The sequence below is a fragment of the Salvia hispanica genome, chromosome 3 (genome assembly GCF_023119035.1).
Source record: "Salvia hispanica cultivar TCC Black 2014 chromosome 3, UniMelb_Shisp_WGS_1.0, whole genome shotgun sequence".
NCBI classification, from domain to species: Eukaryota; Viridiplantae; Streptophyta; class Magnoliopsida; order Lamiales; family Lamiaceae; genus Salvia; species Salvia hispanica.
In genome coordinates this window covers 39,846,081-39,868,995 of record NC_062967.1, presented here as the reverse complement: position 1 = coordinate 39,868,995, position 22,915 = coordinate 39,846,081, and the positions used below count along the sequence as shown (strand labels likewise).

Below are 22,915 nucleotides of genomic sequence, written 5' to 3'. Positions count from 1 at the left end.
CGTAGGACTGCTCAGCGGCACGGACGTACTCTTAGCTAAGAGCAGCGCTGTGCCGCTGACACGGACGGACGAGCTCCAGTGGCGGACGGACGAGCATCGTCCTTCTCACCGCTGCGGATGCTCTTAGTTTAAATTTGATGAAAGTTTATAAAGTTTATAAGGAGTAAAGTCTATGATAATTTCTCAAATTCGAGATTACTAGCAAAACACGAATAAATAAAATACAAGTTGATTTATTGGAAGAATAATGTTGAGCTAATGTAAAATTATTTTTATTACGAAAATTAAATATTTAAGTTATTGCATTATTACAGTGAAATTGAAAAAAAAATACCTCTCGTTATCTAACAAAATAATTTTCCACCATACTTGGATCTGATTTTCCCATAGAAAATAATTTTACTTCTACAATAATTAGGCGCAGATATAGAAAATGTTCAACTTTTTTTTTTTAAAATGGGAAAAGGATTGCTGTATACAATTCTATTTAAACTAAATAAACGAAAAATGATCGTATCAAATAATTAAAAAAAAAATGATAATGCAATTACAGATAATAAAAAGCCTAAACCCCTCTCATGGCTGAAAGTCGAAATTTCAACTAACATTTGGATTTAGCTTATTTGTTTGAGTTGAAACCAACCACCACCGTGATCGAAATGGAAGGTAACTTGAAATGAGATCACACTGATTCCCAATTTCTGCAATTTCTTCGTAATTTTACGAAGGAAGTTGAGGGATTTGATGGCTCCATTGAAGGAGGTGGCGACTTACACTTTCAGGCCATTGTTCTTAACGATCTACGCCACCGTCGTTATCGGAATCGTAGTTTCTTCAATTTATGTCTTCTCCGCAGTTTTCTCCGGCTCCAACTCCCTCTTTTCCTCCTCCTGGGTTGCGTCCCGCGACGGCGCCAATGGTGAGTCGAGTTTGTTTTGACTTTGTGTTTTTCTTTTCTCTCTCTCTCAAATGCGTATAATTTTCTGCGTAGTTTTGCAATTAAATGCGATTACCTTGCTCAGCTGGCGGCTGCTTGTGTAGTTTCTCTCTATAGTTTAATGTAGCTTTAGATTTGTTGGAGTTTAGCTTAATTGTTGCTGATTTTTGGAGATTTTGATTTAATTAGTCTTCGTGTTTACGTTTAGTATGTTGCTCGATAAATGAACGTTGACCTATTGCTGCAGCTGCCTGGGGAAACACATACGGTTTGGTTTTAGCTGTGATGGATGACAAATGGTTTGTTTATTTATTTAACTAGTAGTACTTTTTTTGGGGATGGTAACGATTCAGTTGACTATATAAGATAGGTAAAAGCACTTTCCTAAGTTGATGGCTGAATGTATAGTTGGATAATGTGTTTAAGATTGATATTAAAATCAGCACCCCTTCCATTGCACTCTTTAAACTCTGCTAAGATCTTTTGATCTTATAGTCTGTGTTCCTTCCATTTCGAGTTATAATCTGAGAAACTTTCTTGTTGTAAATTATTTTAGTGTGAACTAAAATTCTAAGCGGCAGCAAGAGTAACGAGGACATATAGACACTCATTATTTCATGCTATCTTAGTATCTTACCGTATGGCAGTTATACATCTGAATTATTTCCATGGTGTAAACTGTTTTGAAGGAAATTTCTGTTTATTACTCCACTATTCTATCTTTGATAAATGTTAACTGAAGTTAACAACTGCTGAGTTCACTGTTCTAAACATAGAATTATTTATCATTCTCAATTGCTTTTATAATGGTTCCTATAGCTACAATTGCGTGTAATTGTGATCTCTCCAGTTTTCTACCAGCTAAATGGGAATTGGCAGTTCAAATGGTACTGCTTGTGGGTTACGTTCAGTCATACCTTTTTCACTCGTATATATGTTATTCATGTTTGTTTGGTTCCTTTTCTTCTCCAAGGCTATGGACAATAAGTAATTAGTAACCTTCAAATTAGGAGTATTATTTTACAAGAAGCTTCAATATTTTGTCTTGGCAGTACCTTACATAACTGGTGTATTTACTTCTTTTATTTGGCCTCCCTGCATTTTGCAGAATCACATTCAATATCCTTCGATTCTGCATCTGATTCTTCCAATTACTCAGTGGCTGGTGTGGCACTGGCACCTGATAACACATCTGAACATAGAAAAGAACCTCTGCAACCTATTTGGAAGGTTCCTCCTTCTGGTACCAAAATGCCACCTTTGGAGACTTTTAAATTGACAAAGGAACTGGTTGGGAAAAGGGTGAAAGATAATGTTATAATTGTGACATTTGGAAATTTTGCCTTCATGGATTTCATCTTGGGTTGGGTTAAACATTTGTCAGATATGGGTGTTGACAACCTTCTCGTTGGTACGTATGCTCTGAATGGAGAAACATTACTTTGTGCCACTTAATTGATATACTAAATATTCAAACAACAATTTTCTGTCAGGTGCAATGGACATAAAATTGTTGGAGGCTCTTTATTGGAAGGGTGTTCCAGTTTTTGATATGGGTAGTCATATGAGCACATTAGATGTTGGATGGGGCTCTCCAACATTTCATAAGATGGGTAGAGAGAAGGTTATTCTGATAGATTCTTTCTTACCTTTCGGCTTTGAGTTACTGATGTGCGACACTGACATGGTTTGGTTAAAGGTAATTCTTAAACAGTTATCAGCGAATGTCTTTCTGTTTGTTGCTATAGTCCTCTTTGGCACATTCTTCTGCTGTGGATAATTCTTGTGCTGAAGAGAACTGCCATTCTTTTTGTATCCAAATGGGCAGTGGCACGGGGTTTATGTGCTTACTTATGTCATGTACTATATGTTTGTATGCTACGTGCAGTTTGTTTTATATGTGCTTTCTAAATTTGATGTTTGACAAATCTAATTCATTATATGTCCTCTTAACATAAGTCACGTTGCAAAGTTAAATATATTTTTGTAGATAAATAAAGCATTCAGTTTGGAGCTTACTTGATTTCTTTCCTTCTAATCTTCCCTTGAGTATCCTGAGACCCCCTTGTTTTTCAAGCTATGCAACTCAGTCAGAAAATGTAGAGGAATAAAGTTTCTTGTCTTGAGTTATTTTAACAACAATAACTTGTTTTGAACAGAACCCCCTTCCTTATCTTGCACGTTTTCCTGAAGCAGACGTGCTGACTTCTACTGATCAAGTTGCACCAACAGTAGTAGATGACCGATTGGATGACTGGAAACTAGGTAACACGTCCAAGTCTGAATATTGTGTCGCTTACTGCTTTCTCTTTCTGAAAGTGGATATAACTTCTCGCTGGACATCAATCAGAACATCTCTTGTTGTGCTAATATAACTATGTAAAATTTATTTCTTAACTATTGAAGAGTTTTATTAGTCTTTTGAAAAATATATTGCGCCTACTTCATTTATTTCATAGTAAGTTCCCCCTATTTTATAAAGAATATTTTGACAATCATCGAAAACCTTATTGGCATCTTGGGAGAAAATAGGATCTTGACAGAACAGAGGATTACTTTTTTCAAATTAGGATGCAAGAAAAAATTGTCAGAGGAAACAGTAGCATTGCAAGAATCTTAAGATAATCTCTGAAAACAGAGAGAATTCTTTGCCAGTCAATTAGCTTAATGTACAATATTTTCTTCATTGTAGATGTTATAAACATTTCATATCTACTCCTTCTGTACCCAAACATGATTTTTTTTAATTTTCCTCGTGAACAGCTGGTGCGGCCTACAACATAGGAATCTTTCACTGGAGACCAACTCCGTCTTCAAAAAAATTAGCAAAAGAATGGAAGGAAATGCTTTTAGCAGATGATAAGATATGGGATCAAAATGGTTTCAATGAGATTGTCCGCAGGCAGCTGGGTCCATCTGTTGATGATGAAAGTGGACTTGTATATGCTTATGATGGAGAGCTTAAGCTAGGCCTTCTCCCCGCAAGTATATTTTGTAGTGGACATACTTACTTCGTCCAGGTGGCTTAGTTGTTTGCTTGGCCTTGATTACAAATTAAAACTTTAATTAATCTGACTTAATAGTACAATACCTCCCCCCCCCCCAACTCTTTCACCCCTCCCAAAACAGAGATAAAAAAGTCTTGCAGAGAAATGATTTTGCAAGTCCTGACTCCTGAATGTAAAAATCCAACATGCAACATGCATGCCATTCTAACGAATTTTAATTTACTTGGCAGGCCATATATGAACAACTAAGACTGGAGCCGTATGCTGTGCACACCACATTCCAGTTTGCTGGTACTGAAGGAAAACGTCATCGATTACGTGAAGCTAAGGTTTTCTATGATCCTCCGGAGTATTACGATGCCCCAGGTTAGAATTCTTTTCATTCCATTATTTCCATCGTTATATTTTGACCTACCTGTTCCGGCCCCCAAAAAGTACTACTATAACTTAACCATTAGTGTTATCAAATAATATCCGAGTAAGTTATTTTCTAAAAAAAATTTATGTTTTGCCGAAGTTATTAGTTGTGGCTGCCCTAAAAATGTAAATGATGAATAAGGGAAGGGGAATATTAAACAAATTAGGATGCATGAGTACTGCCAACATTGAGCTGCTTTAGCTGGCCCAGCATAATCGATTTCTGATTCTTTGGACATCATTGCAGGAGGATTTTTGACATTTAAACCTAATATCCCCAAGAATTTGATGTTAGATGGAGAGCATAACCTTGACTCTCACTTTGCTCTTGTCAATTACCAAGTATGTGCACATAGAATTTTTATTTCATTATTTTTTAGTTTCAAAATGTCAAGTATAGTAGGATTTTGTGCCTTTATGTTACTAAAACTGCTCCTGACTTTCAGATAAAGCAGATACGAACTGCTCTTGCCATTGCTTCATTGTTGGGTCGCACATTGGTATGAACTTCTGTAGTCTATTGATTTTACCAACCATTGCTCAACATTATTCTTTCTTTCACACTTCTGAATAGATATTCATACATTGAGTTGAGGTTCAATACTCTTGATTGTTTATTTTCTTAATATAACAATCATATCATATTTATTTTTTTACTGGTCATGCAAAACATCTGGATTTCCATATTAGAGAGTATTCAGTTCTAGCCTGTTAAATTACAACTTGCCTCATTGAATATCAAAATATTGAAGAAGTGGCCTCTTTGCTTGCTTGTGTTAGTTAAATTTATTGACCAAGTCTCCTCTTTCTTTCTGGTTGTTGTCTAAAACAGTTGTTGGTTGGTTTACATATTCTTAAGCTTCTTGAGAGAATATAAGATGGATTATGTACATAAGAAAGAAAGACTTCTTTTGGTTTGTAGCTTTTACTGTAAGTTCAAATTTACAGTCCTGGAAGATCACATTTCTGCATGACATGGGATAGATTCCTCGTTTTTACTGTGACTGCAATAGTAATGACCTCTAGAAGGAGCAGATCTGGATAGCATATGTACCTCTAGTTTACTCTCACATTTTCTGAGTTCATCTTGTGATCTTTGTTCTTATTTTGATTTTAGGTAATGCCTCCACTATGGTGCAGGTTGGATAGGCTGTGGTTTGGACATCCAGGGGTTTTGCCTGGCACCTTGACAAGGCAACCGTTCATTTGTCCTTTGGATCATGTGTTTGAGGTCATCTCTCTCCAATTTTACACTTGAGATGCAACCAAGATGTTATTAAAGTAGTGCTTGTTTTTCTTTTAAGGAAGCAAGGATATAGTTTGTTAGAAAAACCAATATCTATTTATGCAATGTAGCATGGTGCTTTTAGTTTACTATTAATGAAATATATCATGTGCCTACTAATTGCTGATAGGGAAGTATCATCAGAATAAATGTTTCCATAAAACAAGTGATGTCTTTGTAGGTGCAACTTCTTCTTAGATATGTGTTTGAAAGTAGTCATAACGCTCACACGCACCCAATACTAAGAATTATTGTGGAACTTTAATCTGTTTTATACTCCCTCCGTCCCATAAATATTTGCACTTTCCATTTTCGTCCATCCCACAAAAATATGTGCATTCCATTTTTGGAAAGTTATCACAATTTATTATCCATATACATCAACTTATTTACAACTTATACCACCATTAAACACTACTAATAATGTGGGTCCCACTATCTACTAACACTATTTTAACTACCCTTCTACTCATATCTCTTACTTTACCAATTTTATCTTAATTCTCGTGCCATTTCAATTGCCCATATTTTTATGGGACGGAGGGAGTAATATATTTAAACTTTAATACTCCCTCCGTCCCATAGTAGATGTCACACTTTCATTTTTAGTGTGTCCCACAAAAGATGTCACATTTCCTCTTTGGGAAAAAGTTCCTTCTCACATCAATTATAAAATTATATTTTCTCTCACCACTTAACACACAAAATAACATCTCCTAAAATCCGGTGCCATCTCCCAAGTGTGCCATCTACTATGGGACAGAGGGAGTAGGAGATTGCTTGAAAATATTTTACTTTTACTCTCTTCCTGATCAATATATGTTAATTAAGGTTCAGTTCCTAGTCTAACTTAGTTGTATTGCTCTCTGTGTAAAACCTATTTTGCATCACCAAGAATATGAGTTATCATTTCTATTTATAAGCAGAATATTATGTTCTAAGTTACACTATTTCATTGTATGTTGCCTATGCACACAATCATTTCAGAGTCTATTGATGTGAAGGTAGATTTAGAGAATAAGTTGGAAAAGCTTTGTTGTCAGTCTGCTGAAACAGTTTCCTTTAATTTTTAATGCAGGTTAATATAATGTTAAAAGAACTCCCGGTGGAGGAATTTGGACCAGGGATTAACATCAGAGAGTATTCTTTCTTCGAAAATCCATCTATGCCGCAGCAGGTTAGTGCTTCTCACATAGAACACAAGTAATGCACACTACGTGGTTGAGTGACATCCCCATCTTTTGTTCCAGGTGAAAGATTCATGGCTTGATGTGCATCTCTGTCAAGGAGGAACACCGGGTTGTGGAGTTTCAAACAGCACAAATTCAAACAGCACAAATCCAGCTGGTATTCTCAAGTTCCCTAAGCGAAGTAAAGAGGAAACGGTAATTCGGATTTTGACTAGGCTCAGTGGTTTCGATTTTGTTTCCTTCATATTCTCATCAGGTGATGTGATGGGAACGTCAGCTTCGCATCATTTCTATACTTTGAAGCATTGAGATTGCTTTAGAACCCTACTTGAAAATTTTCAGATTATTTACAATTTAATATTGAACTTTATTCTGCCATTATATTACAACTTCATCTTGCTACTTGTACCAAAGTTTAAAACTTTACATTGTCCCTTACCTACAGTTCAAAGCCATATTCTCACCATTGAAGGATGTCAAAGTGATTCAATTCTCATCGATGCAAGAAGCCTTCTTAGGATTCAGTGACAAGGCATGCTACCCCAACTTTCTATTACTTATCATCCTTGTATGGATATGGGAACTCAAATTTTTTACTCGAACAGGAGAGGGAAGAAAAATTCAGGAACCGTGTGAAGCGGTATACAGGCATTTGGTGTTGTGTGGAGGATCACACTCCGGGCCACATATACTACGACGTGTATTGGGATGAAAAGCCCGATTGGAAGCCAAAACCTCCCCAGACTCCAGAAGAGGATCATCCCCCACTCTGAGGCATGTCATAGTGTACACTTATGCTTGCATTACAAATCGGAGGAGAAAGAAGAAAGCCCTGAAATGTTGCAATCCTAAACCGGGCGGTAGCGTCTTGGTTTGATGGGCTATGCAAGTTGAGCTCTCAAAATTTATACATAGGCAGGAGACGACTTTCTTTTTCTTGTTTGCGCCTTTTCCTTTTTTTTTTTTTTTTTACTTTGGTTAGGCTAGTGTTAAAGCTTCTTCTGTAACCTGTATCTTAGAACAAATATATAATAATTTTATCACAAAAATGTTGGGCTCAAATGTAGCTTTGCAAATAATTGGAGATCAAGCGGTTGTAAGTTTTGATGAGAAGAGTTCTTAGTGGAGTAGTATATCATTCCGAAACGAATTATAAATATTTAACACAACCGTTGATCTCTCTCTCTTTTTTTTTTTCAATTTGATTTGGTTTATTTGAGGTTCGTTACTTTGATCTCTTGACATAACAAAGGCGAGGAATACCACCAAGCAATAATGTTGTGGCAGTTGATCTTTCTCCAAGCTTTAATGTCGTGGTAGTTGATCTTCCTCCAAGCTACTTCCTCTGTTCCACTTTAAAAATTCCAGTATACCATTTTTGGATGTCCCATTTTAGGAGTTCCAGTTGGAATATTTCATAAATAGATGGTATTAGATTTCACATTCCACTAATCACATTTTATTACTATAAAACTAATATAAAAAAGTGGATCCACATTCCACTATCTTTTTTTCACCAATTTTCCTTTACATTTCTTAAAACCTGTACCGAACTCAAGTGAGACTCCTAAAGTAGTACGAAGGGAGTAGTATATAAGTTTTGAAACAAATCATAAATAGAAACAAGCATTTAAGGAGTACATACTATTTTCATCCCATAATAAGAATTTCTTTTTGCCATTTTCTTTGTTCTACTTCCTTTGTCCGTGAATAGGAGTCCTATTTCTCTCCGGGATAAATTTTAAGAAATATTAAGAATAGTGAGTGGATAAAAGTTACTAGTATAATGTCCCACTGTTATGTAGTTTTAAATGAAATGTGAATAGAATAAGTTAGTGAAAGTGAGACTTATTACCATTTCTAGTATAAATGAATCGAGATTTTTATTTGCAGACGGACTAAAATAGAAAAACAGTCGTGGATAAAGGGAGTACAATAGAAGTGTCCTTTCACTATAACAAAAAAGTCTAAAGTTTCATTAACTATTTCTATTACATTTTATTATAAATAATATGTATATAAGTGCGATTAATATTCTATTAATTTTTTCTCACTTTCTTTTTATATTTCTTTCGTCCACAAAAAATAGAGCAATTGGTGTATGTTACGAGTTTTAATGTAGAATTGGTAAAGTAAGAGAGAAGAAAAAAAAGTAAGAGAGAAGGAGAAAAAGCAAGTGAAAAGTAGTGTTAGTGGAATAATGTGCAGAGTTATTATTTGTTGAAAACTTTCCATAAATGAATGTGCTCTATTTTCTGTGGACGGCCAAAAATAGTAAATGTGCCTATTTTTTGTGGACGGAGGGAAGTACTCATTTTTTAAAAATTTGCCATTTTTAGAAAAAAATTTCCATAGTTAAATGGGGGGTTCAAATTCCGGGATTTATGTTAAATAGTTAAAGAAGAAAATGTCCCACTTTGTTAAAGTATTCTCTCTGTCCCATTAAATATGAAACGTTTACTTTTTCACATGTGTTTTGAAAAAATAATAATAAATAGTTAAAATGGATAAAAAAATAACGTAAAGAAAAGAATAATATAAAGGAGTCTCTTCTACATTATTTTCTCTCTTACTTTATTTTTTCACCACTTTAGTTATTTATTATAATTTTTCCAAAACAAGTACACAAAAACAAACGTTGCATATTTAATGGGACATATGAAGTATTAAATTGGGTTTGAAGTGGAGTAGGGGTGGGGAAACAGTTCTCGGTTAACCGATTAACCAAGAACCGAACCTTATTTTTTTGATTCCCGGTTAACCGAGAACCGAAAAATGAGGTTAAGGTTCGGTTTCGGTTAGTAGATTTTGGATTTAGGCAGTTCTCGGTTCTAATCGAGAACCGAAGGGTTAGAACCGAAGAACCGTAATTTGTGAATTGAATTTTAATTTGCACTATATTTACTTTAATTTATCATTTATCAAAAACTTAAAAGTAGAATATAAAACAGTAAAAATCCTAAATTACTAAGATTCTGCTCTCTCCATAAAAGAACTGCCGCTACTCTCTGCTCCGCCGCTGCTGAACTAAATGAATTCTTGCAGACTAATTTGGACGACAAACTAATTCTTGCAAACTTCATTGCAAACTAATTTTGACGGCAAACTAATTTTTGGTGTGTGATTGCAAACTCCCAAATTGATAATGATCGTGAATAGTCCCAAAGTTTGTGCTCCTCATTTCAAAAGTAATAGACCCATCTAGTCCTAAGATAATGATCACATCCCAGCAATAGCAATTTTTTATTTTTATTGAATGTATTACACTTGAGTTCGGTTCCTTCGGTGGAACCGAAGATCGAACTAATCGGTTCCTTGAGGAACCGAACCGACAAGAGGTTTGGTTTCGGTTTTGAATTTCGGAAAAAATGAGAATCGGTTAACTGACTAATCGGTTTGGTTAGAATCGAACCGACCGAATCCCACCCCTAGAGTGAAGATATTATGTAATGAACCTGTAAATAAACGGAGAAAAAATTTAGTAGACAAGGAAATTACCGGAGCAGATCTCCTGCTCCACTTCTCATGCTCCACCCCTCGTCCACCTCTCACAATCAAATAAAATAATATTATAATTATGAGTAATTTTAATAAGTGATGAAAAATTATTTTATTTGGTTGTGAGAGGTGGATGATGAGTGAAGTATGAGAAGTGGAGCACGAGATCCGCTCTGGAAAACTATGTGGACAAATGATAAATAAATTAGGGGGAGTGTTATATTGTTAACTCAATACCTAATTGCTAACTATAACTAAATAATAGCCATTAGATATTCAAATTAAGGGTCTAGATCATCAACCAAGAAATATCAATACGATCAACAAAAAACGTCAATAAAGTCATAGGATTAATTCCATAAAATATCAATAGGGGTATTAATGTCAATTAACTACATGTTTAGTTATAACTAACTTTTAAAAGAAATCCCAAAACTTTAAATTCATATAACATATATCAAATTAAAGATAATTTTATAAGGATTCCATCGATATCATATATGCATATGTTCCGGACGTCAAAATTTGAAAAAAAAATTCGAAAATTTTTCAATTTTTTTAAGTAAAGCAGAAAAAATGTCAACATACTATATAAAATATGTCAATATAATACATGTAGAATGTCAATATAAGCAATGAGTTAACATTCTTAAAGCATCGTGTTGACATTCTCAAAGTATTGTGTTGATATTTCCGAAACACTATATTGACATTTTCATCTAAAACCCTAATTTGACTTTTTTTTATCTTTTTTTATTTTATTAATAAAAACGAAAATTACACGTGGCAAATTGTAGACCACACGTTTTCTAAAATCCTATAGCCTTAAATTAGTTGTAGTTAGCAATTAAATTATGAGTTAGCAATTGATCACTCCCCAATAAATTAGTGTGTAGAAATTTATTAGATGTTTAAAAAAAAACTGTAGATTATTCTGTTGGACAGAGAAAATATTTCAGTACTTATAATTTATTCGTAGATAATGTTAAATGTGCTAATACTCATAAGGTGGAAGGTTAATTACATTTCATATATTGTTTGAAAGTAATGCTCGGCTTGAAATTGGCAATCAAGCAATCCATACTTGTCAAATTCAGACCAAATCTACGTTTCCGATTTACTAGCCATTTCCACCTCCAAGAATTCAGCTCCAATGCCGCATCCCATGTTATTTCATCCGCGCCCCATCTGCTCGACGAAATGTCTCACAGAGACCCGCAAGAACCAAAATGCTTCCTTTCATCGCCAGATGCATTCAAGATTATTCAATGCGTCTTGGAGCAGCAACCATGCGCTACAAATGCCGCAATGGCGCACGCCTTAGCCGTGAAAAAAGGCGATCTTGCCCATCTCCCCACCGTTACTTCTCTGCTTACTCTTTACTCTAGGTGTAAGGAGTTGGCATCGTCGTATTCCTTGTTTGGCGAAGCTGTTGCAAGAGATATGGTGTTGTGGAGCGCTATGATGAGGGCGTGCATAGATAACAACTGCCCCGAAGCTGCAGTGGGATTGTTCAAGAAAATGGTTGTTGAGGGGAACGAATTCGGCGCCACTAGTCTCGTTGCTTTGGTATCGGCGTATTCGAGTTTAAAAGCAGTTGGGAAAGAAGGCCAGGTTGCACATGGACTGAGCATCAAAGCGGGGATGCTTGCGTGCACCGTGTTGAGCAATGCTGTGATTGATATGTATGCGAAATGTGCTGATTTGAGCTCGTCGGAGTGTGTGTTTGGGGAGGTGAAATTCAAGGATCTTGTCACGTGGAATTCGATTATCAGTGGCTGTTTTTACAATAGTCACCCTGAAAGGTCGTTGTGGTATGTCAAACACATGGCTTCGTTTGAAAATCATCCCGATAGTATTAGTTTCTCTTGTGCCTTGGCGGCGTGTACTATTCTGCAGGAGCTCGATTTCGGGCTGCAAGTTCACAGCTGGGCCACCAAGTTAGGATACACAGGGAGCAGCCATGTCTCGGTTGCTAACTCTCTTATCTCGTTCTATGCTCAGCTTCGAGATATCTCTGCTGCTGAATGTGTGTTTGGAGAAATGGTGATCAAGAATGTGGTGTCTTGGAATGCCTTGATTAAAGGTTTCTTTCTGAATGAGCAAGCTGTGGGGGCGTTTCACCTTGTTCGTGATATGCAGCTTGTAACATCGATTCAACCTGATATGGCTACGGTTGTCACTGTGGTTCCTTATTGTGCTGAACTTATGCTCCTTGATGAAGGAAAAGCTATTCATGGATTCATCGTTAGGAGAGGGATGGCATCCGAAACGTCGGTTATAAACAGTCTGATTAATATGTATTCCAAGTGTGGTAAACTTAATGAAGCTCTGTGTTTATTCTTGACTATGCCGAAAAAAGACTTGGTAGCGTGGAACACTATGATCTTTGGATATGCCCACAACGGGCAATATCATGAAGCTCGGACCCTATTCAAGAAAATGCTCGGTTGTTGTTCTACGTTCACCTTGCCAACTCTTTTGGCAGTGCTTCCATCCTGTGATTGTCCAGATTCGATTCAATTTGGAAGATCGGTTCATGGTTGGAGCATGAAGCTGGGGTTATTAAACCAAACTTTTGCTTTGAATTCCCTCATGCACATGTACATTCTTTGTGGAGCCTTGTCGGATGTTTCTACATTGTTCGGAAGCACCTCTGTTAAGCTCGACGCCACTAGTTGGAACACGGTCATTGCTGGCTGCAGTCACAAGGGCCATTTCCGGGAAGCCTTGGAATATTTCGACTTAATGAGGAGGCGAGCGCAGGTTCAATGTAGTTCTATAACACTCGGAGGTGTCATATCCGCTTGTGGGAATCTTGGGTTAGTGATTGAAGGGAAAGTAGTTCACAGTTTAGCAATTAAAACGGGGGCGAGTACTGATATGCGGGTGCAGAACTCACTGGTGACGATGTACGGGAGATTAGGTGATTCGGAGAGTGCTACGTTAGCATTCAACCTTAGTCATGACCACAACCTGTGTTCATGGAATTGTGTGATATCTGCCATGTCACAAAATGAAGATGCCAAGAAAGCTCTGGAGTTGTTCCGTTCTCTTGAATTCGAGCCTAACGAGATCACCATCTCGACTGTTCTCTCCGCTTGTGCCCAGCTAGGAGCCATGAGTTACGGAAAACAGATCCACGGGCACGTTTTCAGGTTGAATCTCTACAAGAATCCTTTCATATCTGCTGCACTGACAGACATGTACAGCAATGGGGGCAGGCTAGATAAGGCCGAACGCGTTTTTCTTCATTCTCCGGAGAAGTCAGTTGCTGCATGGAACTCCCTCATATCTGCTTACGGGTTCCATAACTTCGGCTCAAGGGCAATTGACACGTTCAACGACATGATCAGGTCAGGATGCCGTCCAACGAGTGGCTCGTTCACGAGCCTCCTCTCAGCATGCAGCCATGCCGGGCTGGTTGATGAAGGGCGCACCTATTATGAGAGCATGATGAGCGGGTTCAAAGTGGCTCCAGCAGCCGAGCACCATGTGTGCGTGGTGGATATGCTCGGGAGGTCAGGGAGGCTCCGTGAGGCTCGTGAATTTATCGAGAATCTGCCTGGGAAAGGCGATGCTGTGGGCGCGTGGGGAGCCCTGCTGAGTGCGTGCAGCTATCACGGAGACGTTGAGATGGGGAGACATGTCGCGGAAATCCTCTTCTTGATGGAGCCGGAGAACGGGAGTTACTACGTAGCGTTGTGTAATATGTATATCGCTGCTGGGAAATGGGAGGAAGCTGTTGAGTTGAGGAGTTTGATATATGATAAACAGCTCAAGAAACAAACTGCTTTCAGTTTTATTGATGTTGGTTTGAGGTGAGATTATATGCTCTTCTGCCTGCGTTTGCAGTTTCCCTATTTTAATACCAATTTAATTAAGTACAATTTATAATTTCAAATCATAAGAAAAAAATACTCCTAAGAAAATAAAAAATGAGAAAAATGCACTATAACTGTTAAAAATAACTGTAATGTGAGTTCATAATCAACAATACAAAAGCAAATCCTAAGTTGCAACTCATAATCTCAAACTTTTGAACAAAAAATCCTAGCTGGGGATCCAACCAACATCTTTGTTCGATAAGAACTCGTCGTTACCAAATGGCAGCACAACCCGTGGCAGGGGCAGCAGCGTTTCATTCGTAAACGTCTGCTGCAAGTTAGTCATCCAAATAATAGTAAGATTGCTCCCGATCCTCAGTCAACTCCTGCTTGTTGATTCTATGCCAGAAATTCGCGGGATCCCTTCTGAAGGTGATACCCAGGTGCTGCATATCAACAAATTGATTAGTCAGGGATGAATATTCGGGCAGCCATTTATGGAAGATATATCGAAAAAAATTGATGCTGCAGCTTACAGATAAGAAGAGGTTCATTCCGGTCATAAGCGATTGAGGTGGATTAGCAACACAATCTATGGATGGCTTTCCCTCATACACAATCACTCTGTCTTCAAGGTATGTTGCCATGATGAAATCATGCTCGGCTACAAATGCAGTCTTCTTCCTGTCGAGTATAAATCGCTTGATGACTTTTGAAGCAACGATACGCATCTCCGCGTCTAGATACGCACTCGGTTCATCTAGCAAATACACATCAGCTGGCTGCAAACCACACCAAGTAGAAAAGACTTATAAATGAGAAACAAAACACCAAATATAACAATCATATGGATTGGAACATACCTTTCCAAGAGAAAGAGTGATGGCAACTCTTTGTAATTCTCCACCAGATAGATTCTCAATCTGTTTATCCATCAATTGCTCAATCAAAAGAGGCTTCATCACATCGGATACAAAATGCGGATCCATACATGCGCCAGGGATCTTTGAACGCAACAGCATTCCCGCGCTACACTTCACTTTTGGACTGAGTCTCTGTGGCTTGTACGAGACGTTGAACTCGGGAATTTCCACGTCAGATCCTTCCACTGAATCGGGATTCAAAAGACCAGCCTAGAATTTGGAAGGACAACAGCTTCAGCATATCAAAAACAACACTAAGACGTTTTTTTAACGTTGAGTAACAACATACCAGCATCCGTATAAAGGTCGTTTTTCCCGTCCCATTTTCACCGAGCATCACAATAATTTGCGAATCAGTGAATTCACCCTCCAAGACCTTGAGCCTGAAATTGCCCTGAGTCCTAGTCATGGTTGGTTACTTGTATCTTGCACGCATCTCAATTTCCTCAGCATTTTCTTGTGGAGTCTCGACAATCTGGAAGGACGAACGAGAAGTACATTTTAAGGCAATACGCTTCTCAGTTGCCCAAAAACTACATATTAGGAGTAATAGAATTGGACTAACCTTCAATGTAAGAGTTTCATCTCTGAACCTAAGATTATCATTTCGATCAAATCCAGACAGGAAAACGTTAATTCCATCCCTCACCGAGAACGGAAGAGTAACTACTCCATATACACCAGGTCTCCCGTAAACACAGCAAATTAAGTCCGACAAATACTCGACCAAACTAAGATCGTGCTCCACCACAATCACATTGCTGAAAACAAAGGATAATCATTCATAACCATGTAAATATGGATATTTAGAAAGTTAACAAAAAGATGAACGTCGCCAACCTATCAGGTCGAAGCAACGATCTCACAACTTGAGCAACTTTGAGTCTTTGTTTAACATCAAGATAACTCGATGGCTCATCAAACATATGGATGTCTGCATTCAGTAGAGCAACATTAGCTATCGCAAACCTCTGAAGCTCTCCACCCGATAAATCTCCCACATTACGGTCCATAACTTGAATCAACTCAAGCTCAGCTGCAATTTCTTGTTTCGTATCTCTCTCAGGAAGATATTGCCCAACGTTGCCTTGGACAACATTCGGGATGTGATCAATGTATTGGGGCTTGGTGACTGCCTGCGAATAAATGCATCACAAAAGAGATTTAACAACACGGAGATGGAATATGAAATAAGAAGCAAAGCATTCTAGCAATTTTTTTTTTTTTATCAGAGCTAACACCTTCAAATTATCTTCACGAATACGGGTGAAGTAACTATGGAGCTCGGATCTTCTAAAATGAGTCAAGATTTCGTCCCAATCAGGAGGGTTCTGCAAGGAATCATAAAGACAAAATGTCAAGCAACATGTTGATCTTGAAATCAAATTGCAAATCCGAGGGTGGCTGATTTGGTACGTACATCAAAGCGTCCCAAGTTAGGTTTCAACTTCCCGGGCAAAACCTTAAGCGCAGTCGATTTTCCAATGCCATTAATCCCCACAAGGCCAAGGACTTTTCCAGGTCTAGGCACAGGCAACCTGTGAAACGGTTCAACAAGTTAGAATGCAGCATTTTAACAAGCAAGTTGGCTACGAAACTGCAGCCAAACAAACCTATGCAATTTAAAGGCGTTCGGGCCATAACAATGGGTCGTATCCTGATCCGCCATCTCTTTGTTCAGCTGGTTTCTAATGTATAGATGTAAACTTAAAATCAAAATCAACAAAAACATAAACAGTAAGCATATAATAAGGATTGTCAAATAATGATTTAATGCAAACCCTTATTCAATTCAATTGATAGACAATATAGATATTTTTACATGATTGCGTTAAGCATGTAACAAAGATAAAAAACAATGCATTGCATGAATTGATACTTTTTTATCCTCAGTTACTAAGATTTTAATTAGCGCATGTTTTCACTTACAAATATTAACTTCAAACACAACGCAATTGAATCAACACATTATAACTTTTGGATGCAGAGTATAATGTTAAAACAACTCTGTGTATAGACTATATAAAGAATTCCAATCCTAATCCTGATCACATTAAATGAAAAATATATATTAAGCAACTAAATCATAATTTAGGTATATATTATTGTCTTAAGGAAACAAATTTAACCTAAGGAATATTTCATAAAATAAATCATAATTACTGAAAGATATTGGGTTGGCAGAAAATCGTGGATTGCTACTTCCTCCGATTTAACTTGGCAAGCTTCTAGTCAAACAAAATTGATTCCAGAATCGACTCGGAACGTGAAAATTCGTTTTTAACTAATCAAATATTGCGATTAATTCAGCAAATAAAATTGATTTTTGAGAGGAAAAGAAACAGAAGACATTGGAATACCTTGATTGTGAATGAAAAAAAATATTAATTGTCGATAAATACACAATGCAAACTTTTGTACTAATACTTTATGGTTTTTTGTCAAATTTGAATTTTTATTTTTAACTTGAGTTTTTCTAATAATTTAATACTCCTTCTAAATTGAAGGAGATCGTAGGCCTGTTTATTCGGCCGGCTCCGGTTCTACCCGGTAAGGTTGACCGGATACCCGGTTGCTAATTTTCATGAATCTTGGACCCATTCAGGTTCGAAACCGGCTGGGTAAGAACCGGTCGATTTCGGTTCCGAACTGAAACCGAATTGTAGTTTTAATTTTAATTAACATGTAATAATTCACAATAAGTAATTTATTATTTATCCTAATTTTAATCTAACACGACCAAATTTAGCTTAGATACAACAAAATCACACCATCTCCACTAAGTAATACTACCACCGTCTCTGAAAGTTTGTCACACTTCATTTTTTACCATTTTTGGTAATAGACCTCATATTTCACTAACTCATTACTACTCACATTTTATTATAAAACTAATACTTTAAAAGTAGAACCCTTATCCCATCAACTTTTCAACTCATTTTCCATTACATTTTTTAAAACTCGTGTCGGGTCAAAGTGTGACAATATTTAGGTAACGGAGCTAGTAGTAGTATTAAGAAATTTGATCCTCCCGTTAGCTCACGAGTTGCCTGTGATGTCAAACCAAAGATATGGTATTTCCTTCGCATGTTTCCTCGATGAGTATAATGATTAATAATAGAAATCATAAATGAAGTATATAATATCCCAAACACATAAATTGGAAAATCATATGGTCAACCCAAACTAGCATTTATTTTAAGCAATATCCAAGTAGCAAATGAATATAATTCACTGAAACTGAAGAATTAAAACTAACCTTGACAAATATTAATAAATAATTTACCATTAATTACTATATTTAAATTTTAGTAAAAAATTTCAATTTTATAAAATCTAAAATTGATATATTATTCGGTTCCGGGTAGAACCGGAACCAGAATTTTTAAAAACATTAGAACCGGTATCAGAACCGGAACTAGCTCTCCGGTTCCCGGTTCCTCAATTACTCGGTCGGTTTCGGTTTCGATTCCGGATACTTGAGACCGGAGAACCGGTTAATCAAGCCTAGGAGATGTTTTCGTTGAGAGTGTCAGCGTGGCAAAAAGCCACGAGAAAAAAAACGACGTTAGTTGAATAGAAAAATGGTAGGAGTAATTTGTTTGTATATGCACACACTTTCGAGATTTTTAAAAATTTCTTGAGATTTTCGTAGATTTTAATAAATTCATTTAATGTCCAATACGTATTTATTTAAATTTACATTTATTAAAATTTAAATGAAGATAATAATTCATCAAAATTTTAAAATCAAATAATTTAAATAAAAATAGTATACAATTAAAATAAAATTTACGTGCAAATTCTTACATAATCATGTTAAATCACAAAAATTAAGAATTAATGTATAAAAATTAAAAAATCATATCATAATACAATGCACAATTTGAAAGATAAGAATAATAAATACTCTTAAAAAAAAGGACAGATCATTTGAAAAATTAGAAAATGTCAAAATTTTCATATGTTTACATACTTATCCTATTGGGTTGCCACATTTAGCCATTGGTAATATGTCAAATATACACAGTATCAATTTTAATTTGACCTTAATTGAAACATCTGAAAAATTCTAAGTTAATGTATTTAAATTCAAAACAAAAAATTTGAAAATGTCGAAATTTCGTATAGTATGGAGTATGCAAATTAAACAAAAAAAGGTAAAACAAAACTACCACCAACAAAATATGGAGTACATATCAGATTATATGAACAATCACAAGAAACAAAAGGCAACTCTGAAACATTTGAACAAAGAATCCTAGCAGGGGAGCCAACCAGCCCAATTGTCCAACAAGCACTCGATCACAACTGCAGCCTCCGGCCTCATCACCTTGAAACATCGACGTTGAGAAACACAACACGTAGCACACCCCGGGGCAGGGGCTGCAGCGCTTCATTGGCATTCGGGTGCTCGTAAATGAGGCAACTTTGGAGCATGTTTAGTCATCCAGATAATAGTACGTTCCAGCTGACTTCTGCTCCCGATCCTTGGTCGACTCCAGATAATAGTACGTTCCAGCTGACTTCTGCTCCCGATCCTTGGTCGACTCCAGTTTGTTGATCCTAGGCCGGAAATTCATGGGGTCCCTTCTGAATGTTATATCCAAGTGCTGCATATCAACAAAATTCATTAGTCAGGGGTGGATATTCGGTTAGCCAGATATATCGAAAACAATCGATGCAACTTACAGATAAGAAGAGGTTCATTCCGGTCAAAAGCGATTGAGGCGCATTAGCAACGCAATCAATGGATGGAGTCCCCTCATACACAATCACCCTATCCGCAAGATACGTTGCCATGATAAAATCATGCTCGACAACAAATGCAGTCTTCTTCGCGTGAAGTATGAACCTCTTGATGACTTTTGAAGCAACGATACGCTGCTCCGAATCAAGAAACGCACTCGGTTCATCGATCAAGTATATATCAGCCGGCTGCAAACCGCACCATTTATCAAACATGCATAAATGAGGAACACAACACCAAATAATGAATATGTATTGCTATTATTACCTGTCCAAGACAAATAGTGAGGGCAACTCTTTGTAATTCTCCACCAGAAAGATTCTCAACCTTTTGATCCATCAATTGTTCAATCAAAAGAGGCTTCATCACATCTGATACGAACTGCGGATGCATGTACGCGTCCCGGATTTTTTTATGCAACAGCTCTCGCACGCTATCCTTAAATTTCGGATTGATTTGCTGTGGTTTGTAAGAGAAGTTGAACTTCGGAATTTCCACATCAGATCCTTCCACTGAATCGGGCGTCAAAAAACCAGCCTAACATTTCGAAGGACAACAGATTCAGCATAGCAAAAACAAAACTAAGACATTTTTTTAACGTTAACTAACAAACATACCAGCATCCGTATAAAGGTCGTTTTCCCCGTCCCATTTTGACCGAGCATCACGATAATTTGCGAATCGGTGAATTCACCCTCCACGGCCTTGAGCCTGAATTTACCCTGAGTCTTGATCATGGTTGGATACTTGTATCTCGCATACGTCTCAATCTCCTCTTGTGGAGTCTCAACAACCTTAAATGTAAGAGATTCGTCTCTAAACCTAAGATTTTCGGTTGGCATGAATCCAGCCAGGAAAATATTGATTCCTTCTCTCACAGAGAATGGAAGCGTAACAACCCCGTATACACCAGGTTTCCCGTAAAGGCAGCAAATGAAGTCCGACAAATAATCAAGCACGCTGAGATCATGCTCTACCACAATCACATAGCTGAAAACAGAGATACTGAGTCATAACCATGTAAATAATGATGTTTAGAAAGTTAAACGGAGAAAATGATAGTACCTATTAGGTCGAAGCAACGATCTGATGACTTGGGCAGCTTTGAGCCTTTGTTTAACATCAAGAAAACTCGATGGCTCATCAAACATATAGATGTCGGCATTCTGTACAGCAGCAACAGCTATCGCAAACCTCTGAAGCTCTCCACCCGATAAATTCTCAACATTACGTTCCATAATTTGAATCAACTCAAGGTCGGCTGCAAGTTCTTGTTTCATATCTTTCTCATCTCTCTCAGAAAGAACTTCCCCTACGTTGCCTTGAACAGCTTTACGGATGTGATCAATGTGCTGGGGCTTTGTGATTGCCTGCGAATAAATGCATCACAATGAAGACTAGTAACTTAAAACTGATTTTGAACTTAACTAGAGAAGTTTTCATGATCTAAAAACCGAGATATCAACGAGATATCAAAGCAATGTAATTTATTGACACACTTACTCGGAAGAAGATGAAATATACATCCTAACATTGAAAAGTATAACAACTCAAAGAGTGAAGAAGAGGCAAACACCTTCAAATTATCTTCAAGAATACGGGTGAAGTAATTCTGGAGCTCGGATCCTCTAAAATAAGTCAAAATTTCCTGCCAATCAGGAGGATTCTGCAAGAGAGAAAATGTCAAGCAACATGTTGATCTGATCTCCAAAGCAAATTCAGAGATACTTGAATTGTTACGTACATTAAAGCGACCCAAGTTAGGTTTCAAACTCCCAGCCAAAACTCTAAGCGCAGTAGATTTTCCAATGCCATTAGTTCCAACAAGGCCGAGAACCTGTCCCGGTCTAGGCACAGGCAACCTGTGAAAAGGTTGACAAAGTTAGAAAGCAAGCAAAGTTGGTGTGGAAAACGCAGTCGAACCAACCTATGCAACTTAAAGGTGTTAGGACCGTAACGATGGGTCGTATCCTTGTCCAAGTCTTTTGGTAGATTAATAATCTGGATTGCTTCAAATGGACATTTCTGGAAGAGTATGCATAACAAGTAAGGAGATCAATATACATCCAATTCAATGAAGAAAACATGCGGTATTTCATATATCGACGAACCTTAACACAAATACCACATCCGATACACAACTCCTCTGAAATCAAACTTATCTTGGATGCAGAAGTCACTTCTATGCAAAGTTTACCTGGATAAAGACGGAAACATATCATATCATATCATATCATATCAGTAGTTACATGATGCTAATATACAAAATATACCTGTTTTGACAACAGGGCAGCTCTTTTTGCACTGCTGGTTACATTTTTTAGGCTTGCACTTGTCGGAGCTCACGATCGCGATACGAGTCAGCTTCTGATTCGACATCTCTCTCTATTCAGCTGCTTTCTGATGATCAGATGTAAACTTCAAATCAAAATCAAGATAAAAAAAACAGTAACTCTAAATTAAGCATATAACAAATACTGTATGATTTATTGCAATTCAATTGATAAAATTATTGAATCAAATTTACAAAGATCAAACCCTAACCCTAATTCAGTTCACTTGATAGACGACATACATATTTAGGTAACAGAGATCAAATATGATTTTGTTGATGAAAAATACAAAGATCAAGCCGTAACGCCAATTCAGTTCACTTGATATACAGAGGATTGTGTTAAAGCATGCATTTACACTTCTTTATTATCAATTACTAAGAGTTGGTGCGTTTTTTCACTTACCAATATATATGCACTTCAACGCAAATCAACACTATACTTTTTTTGATGCAAAGTATAAAGAAAAACAACTCTATATATATAGACACTATAAAGAAAATCCTAATCACATTAAATAGAAAATATTTCATAAGTAAATCATAATTTAAATAAATATTGTATATTATAAGGAAACAAATCATAATATAAGAAGTACCCTAAGGAAAAATATTATTTAACCTGAGGAAATTTTTTATTTTAGGAATATATTGTTTTGAAGTCAAACAAAATTAATATCGAGTCTCGACTCGGAAAGTGCATAAATTTGTTCTAATCAAATATTGCAACTAATTATAGATTTCAAAA

General features: G+C 36.8%; 3 protein-coding genes and 1 pseudogene across 4 annotated transcripts; 2 read left to right on the top strand and 2 right to left on the bottom strand.

Annotated features, from left to right (window-relative positions):
- Positions 1–579: 579 nt before the first annotated feature.
- Positions 580–7,950, top strand: LOC125216732 (arabinosyltransferase XEG113-like). Its single transcript, XM_048118497.1, has 13 exons — positions 580–919; positions 2,046–2,348; positions 2,431–2,636; positions 3,097–3,202; positions 3,701–3,957; positions 4,176–4,311; positions 4,610–4,704; positions 4,809–4,862; positions 5,480–5,593; positions 6,726–6,824; positions 6,898–7,032; positions 7,283–7,369; positions 7,443–7,950. Exons 1-13 carry the CDS (start codon positions 745–747, stop codon positions 7,608–7,610), a joined length of 1,935 nt encoding a protein of 644 aa, XP_047974454.1. The 5' UTR covers positions 580–744; the 3' UTR covers positions 7,611–7,950.
- Positions 7,951–11,349: 3,399 nt separating this feature from the next.
- On the top strand, positions 11,350–14,220 carry LOC125212664 (pentatricopeptide repeat-containing protein At4g19220, mitochondrial). Its single transcript, XM_048112893.1, has one exon. The coding sequence runs from the start codon at positions 11,383–11,385 to the stop codon at positions 14,158–14,160; it is 2,778 nt and encodes a 925-aa protein (XP_047968850.1). The 5' UTR covers positions 11,350–11,382; the 3' UTR covers positions 14,161–14,220.
- A 110-nt stretch (positions 14,221–14,330) lies between these two features.
- On the bottom strand, positions 14,331–19,525 carry LOC125210152 (annotated as a pseudogene).
- LOC125211461 (ABC transporter E family member 2-like) lies at positions 19,232–22,337 on the bottom strand. Of its 2 annotated transcripts, XM_048111266.1 has the most exons (11): positions 22,109–22,337; positions 21,947–22,032; positions 21,763–21,860; positions 21,580–21,697; positions 21,412–21,501; positions 20,901–21,205; positions 20,453–20,825; positions 20,103–20,372; positions 19,778–20,023; positions 19,627–19,698; positions 19,232–19,575 (listed from the first exon to the last, which is right to left on the bottom strand). In XM_048111266.1, the coding sequence occupies exons 1-11, from the start codon at positions 22,212–22,214 to the stop codon at positions 19,528–19,530; spliced, it is 1,812 nt and encodes a 603-aa protein (XP_047967223.1). In that variant the 5' UTR covers positions 22,215–22,337; the 3' UTR covers positions 19,232–19,527. The 2 variants fall into 2 exon arrangements, with proteins under 2 accessions (XP_047967223.1, XP_047967222.1); XM_048111265.1 differs by having other exon boundaries at positions 19,232–19,698; positions 22,109–22,317.
- Between the last annotated feature and the right edge of the window lie 578 nt (positions 22,338–22,915).

Coding starts and splice junctions, on each gene's coding strand:
- LOC125216732 (XM_048118497.1), top strand. CDS start 745: ATGGCTCCATTGAAGGAGGTGGCGACTTACACTTTCAGGCCATTGTTC. Junction 4,312..4,609: donor GGAGTATTACGATGCCCCAG/GTTAGAATTCTT, acceptor ACATCATTGCAG/GAGGATTTTTGACATTTAAA. Junction 4,863..5,479: donor CATTGTTGGGTCGCACATTG/GTATGAACTTCT, acceptor TTTTGATTTTAG/GTAATGCCTCCACTATGGTG.
- LOC125211461 (XM_048111265.1), bottom strand. CDS start 22,214: ATGTCGAATCAGAAGCTGACTCGTATCGCGATCGTGAGCTCCGACAAG. Junction 21,698..21,762: donor AACACCTTTAAGTTGCATAG/GTTGGTTCGACT, acceptor ACCTTTTCACAG/GTTGCCTGTGCCTAGACCGG. Junction 19,699..19,777: donor GAATGAACCTCTTCTTATCT/GTAAGTTGCATC, acceptor GTTGATATGCAG/CACTTGGATATAACATTCAG.
- LOC125212664 (XM_048112893.1), top strand. CDS start 11,383: ATGCTCGGCTTGAAATTGGCAATCAAGCAATCCATACTTGTCAAATTC.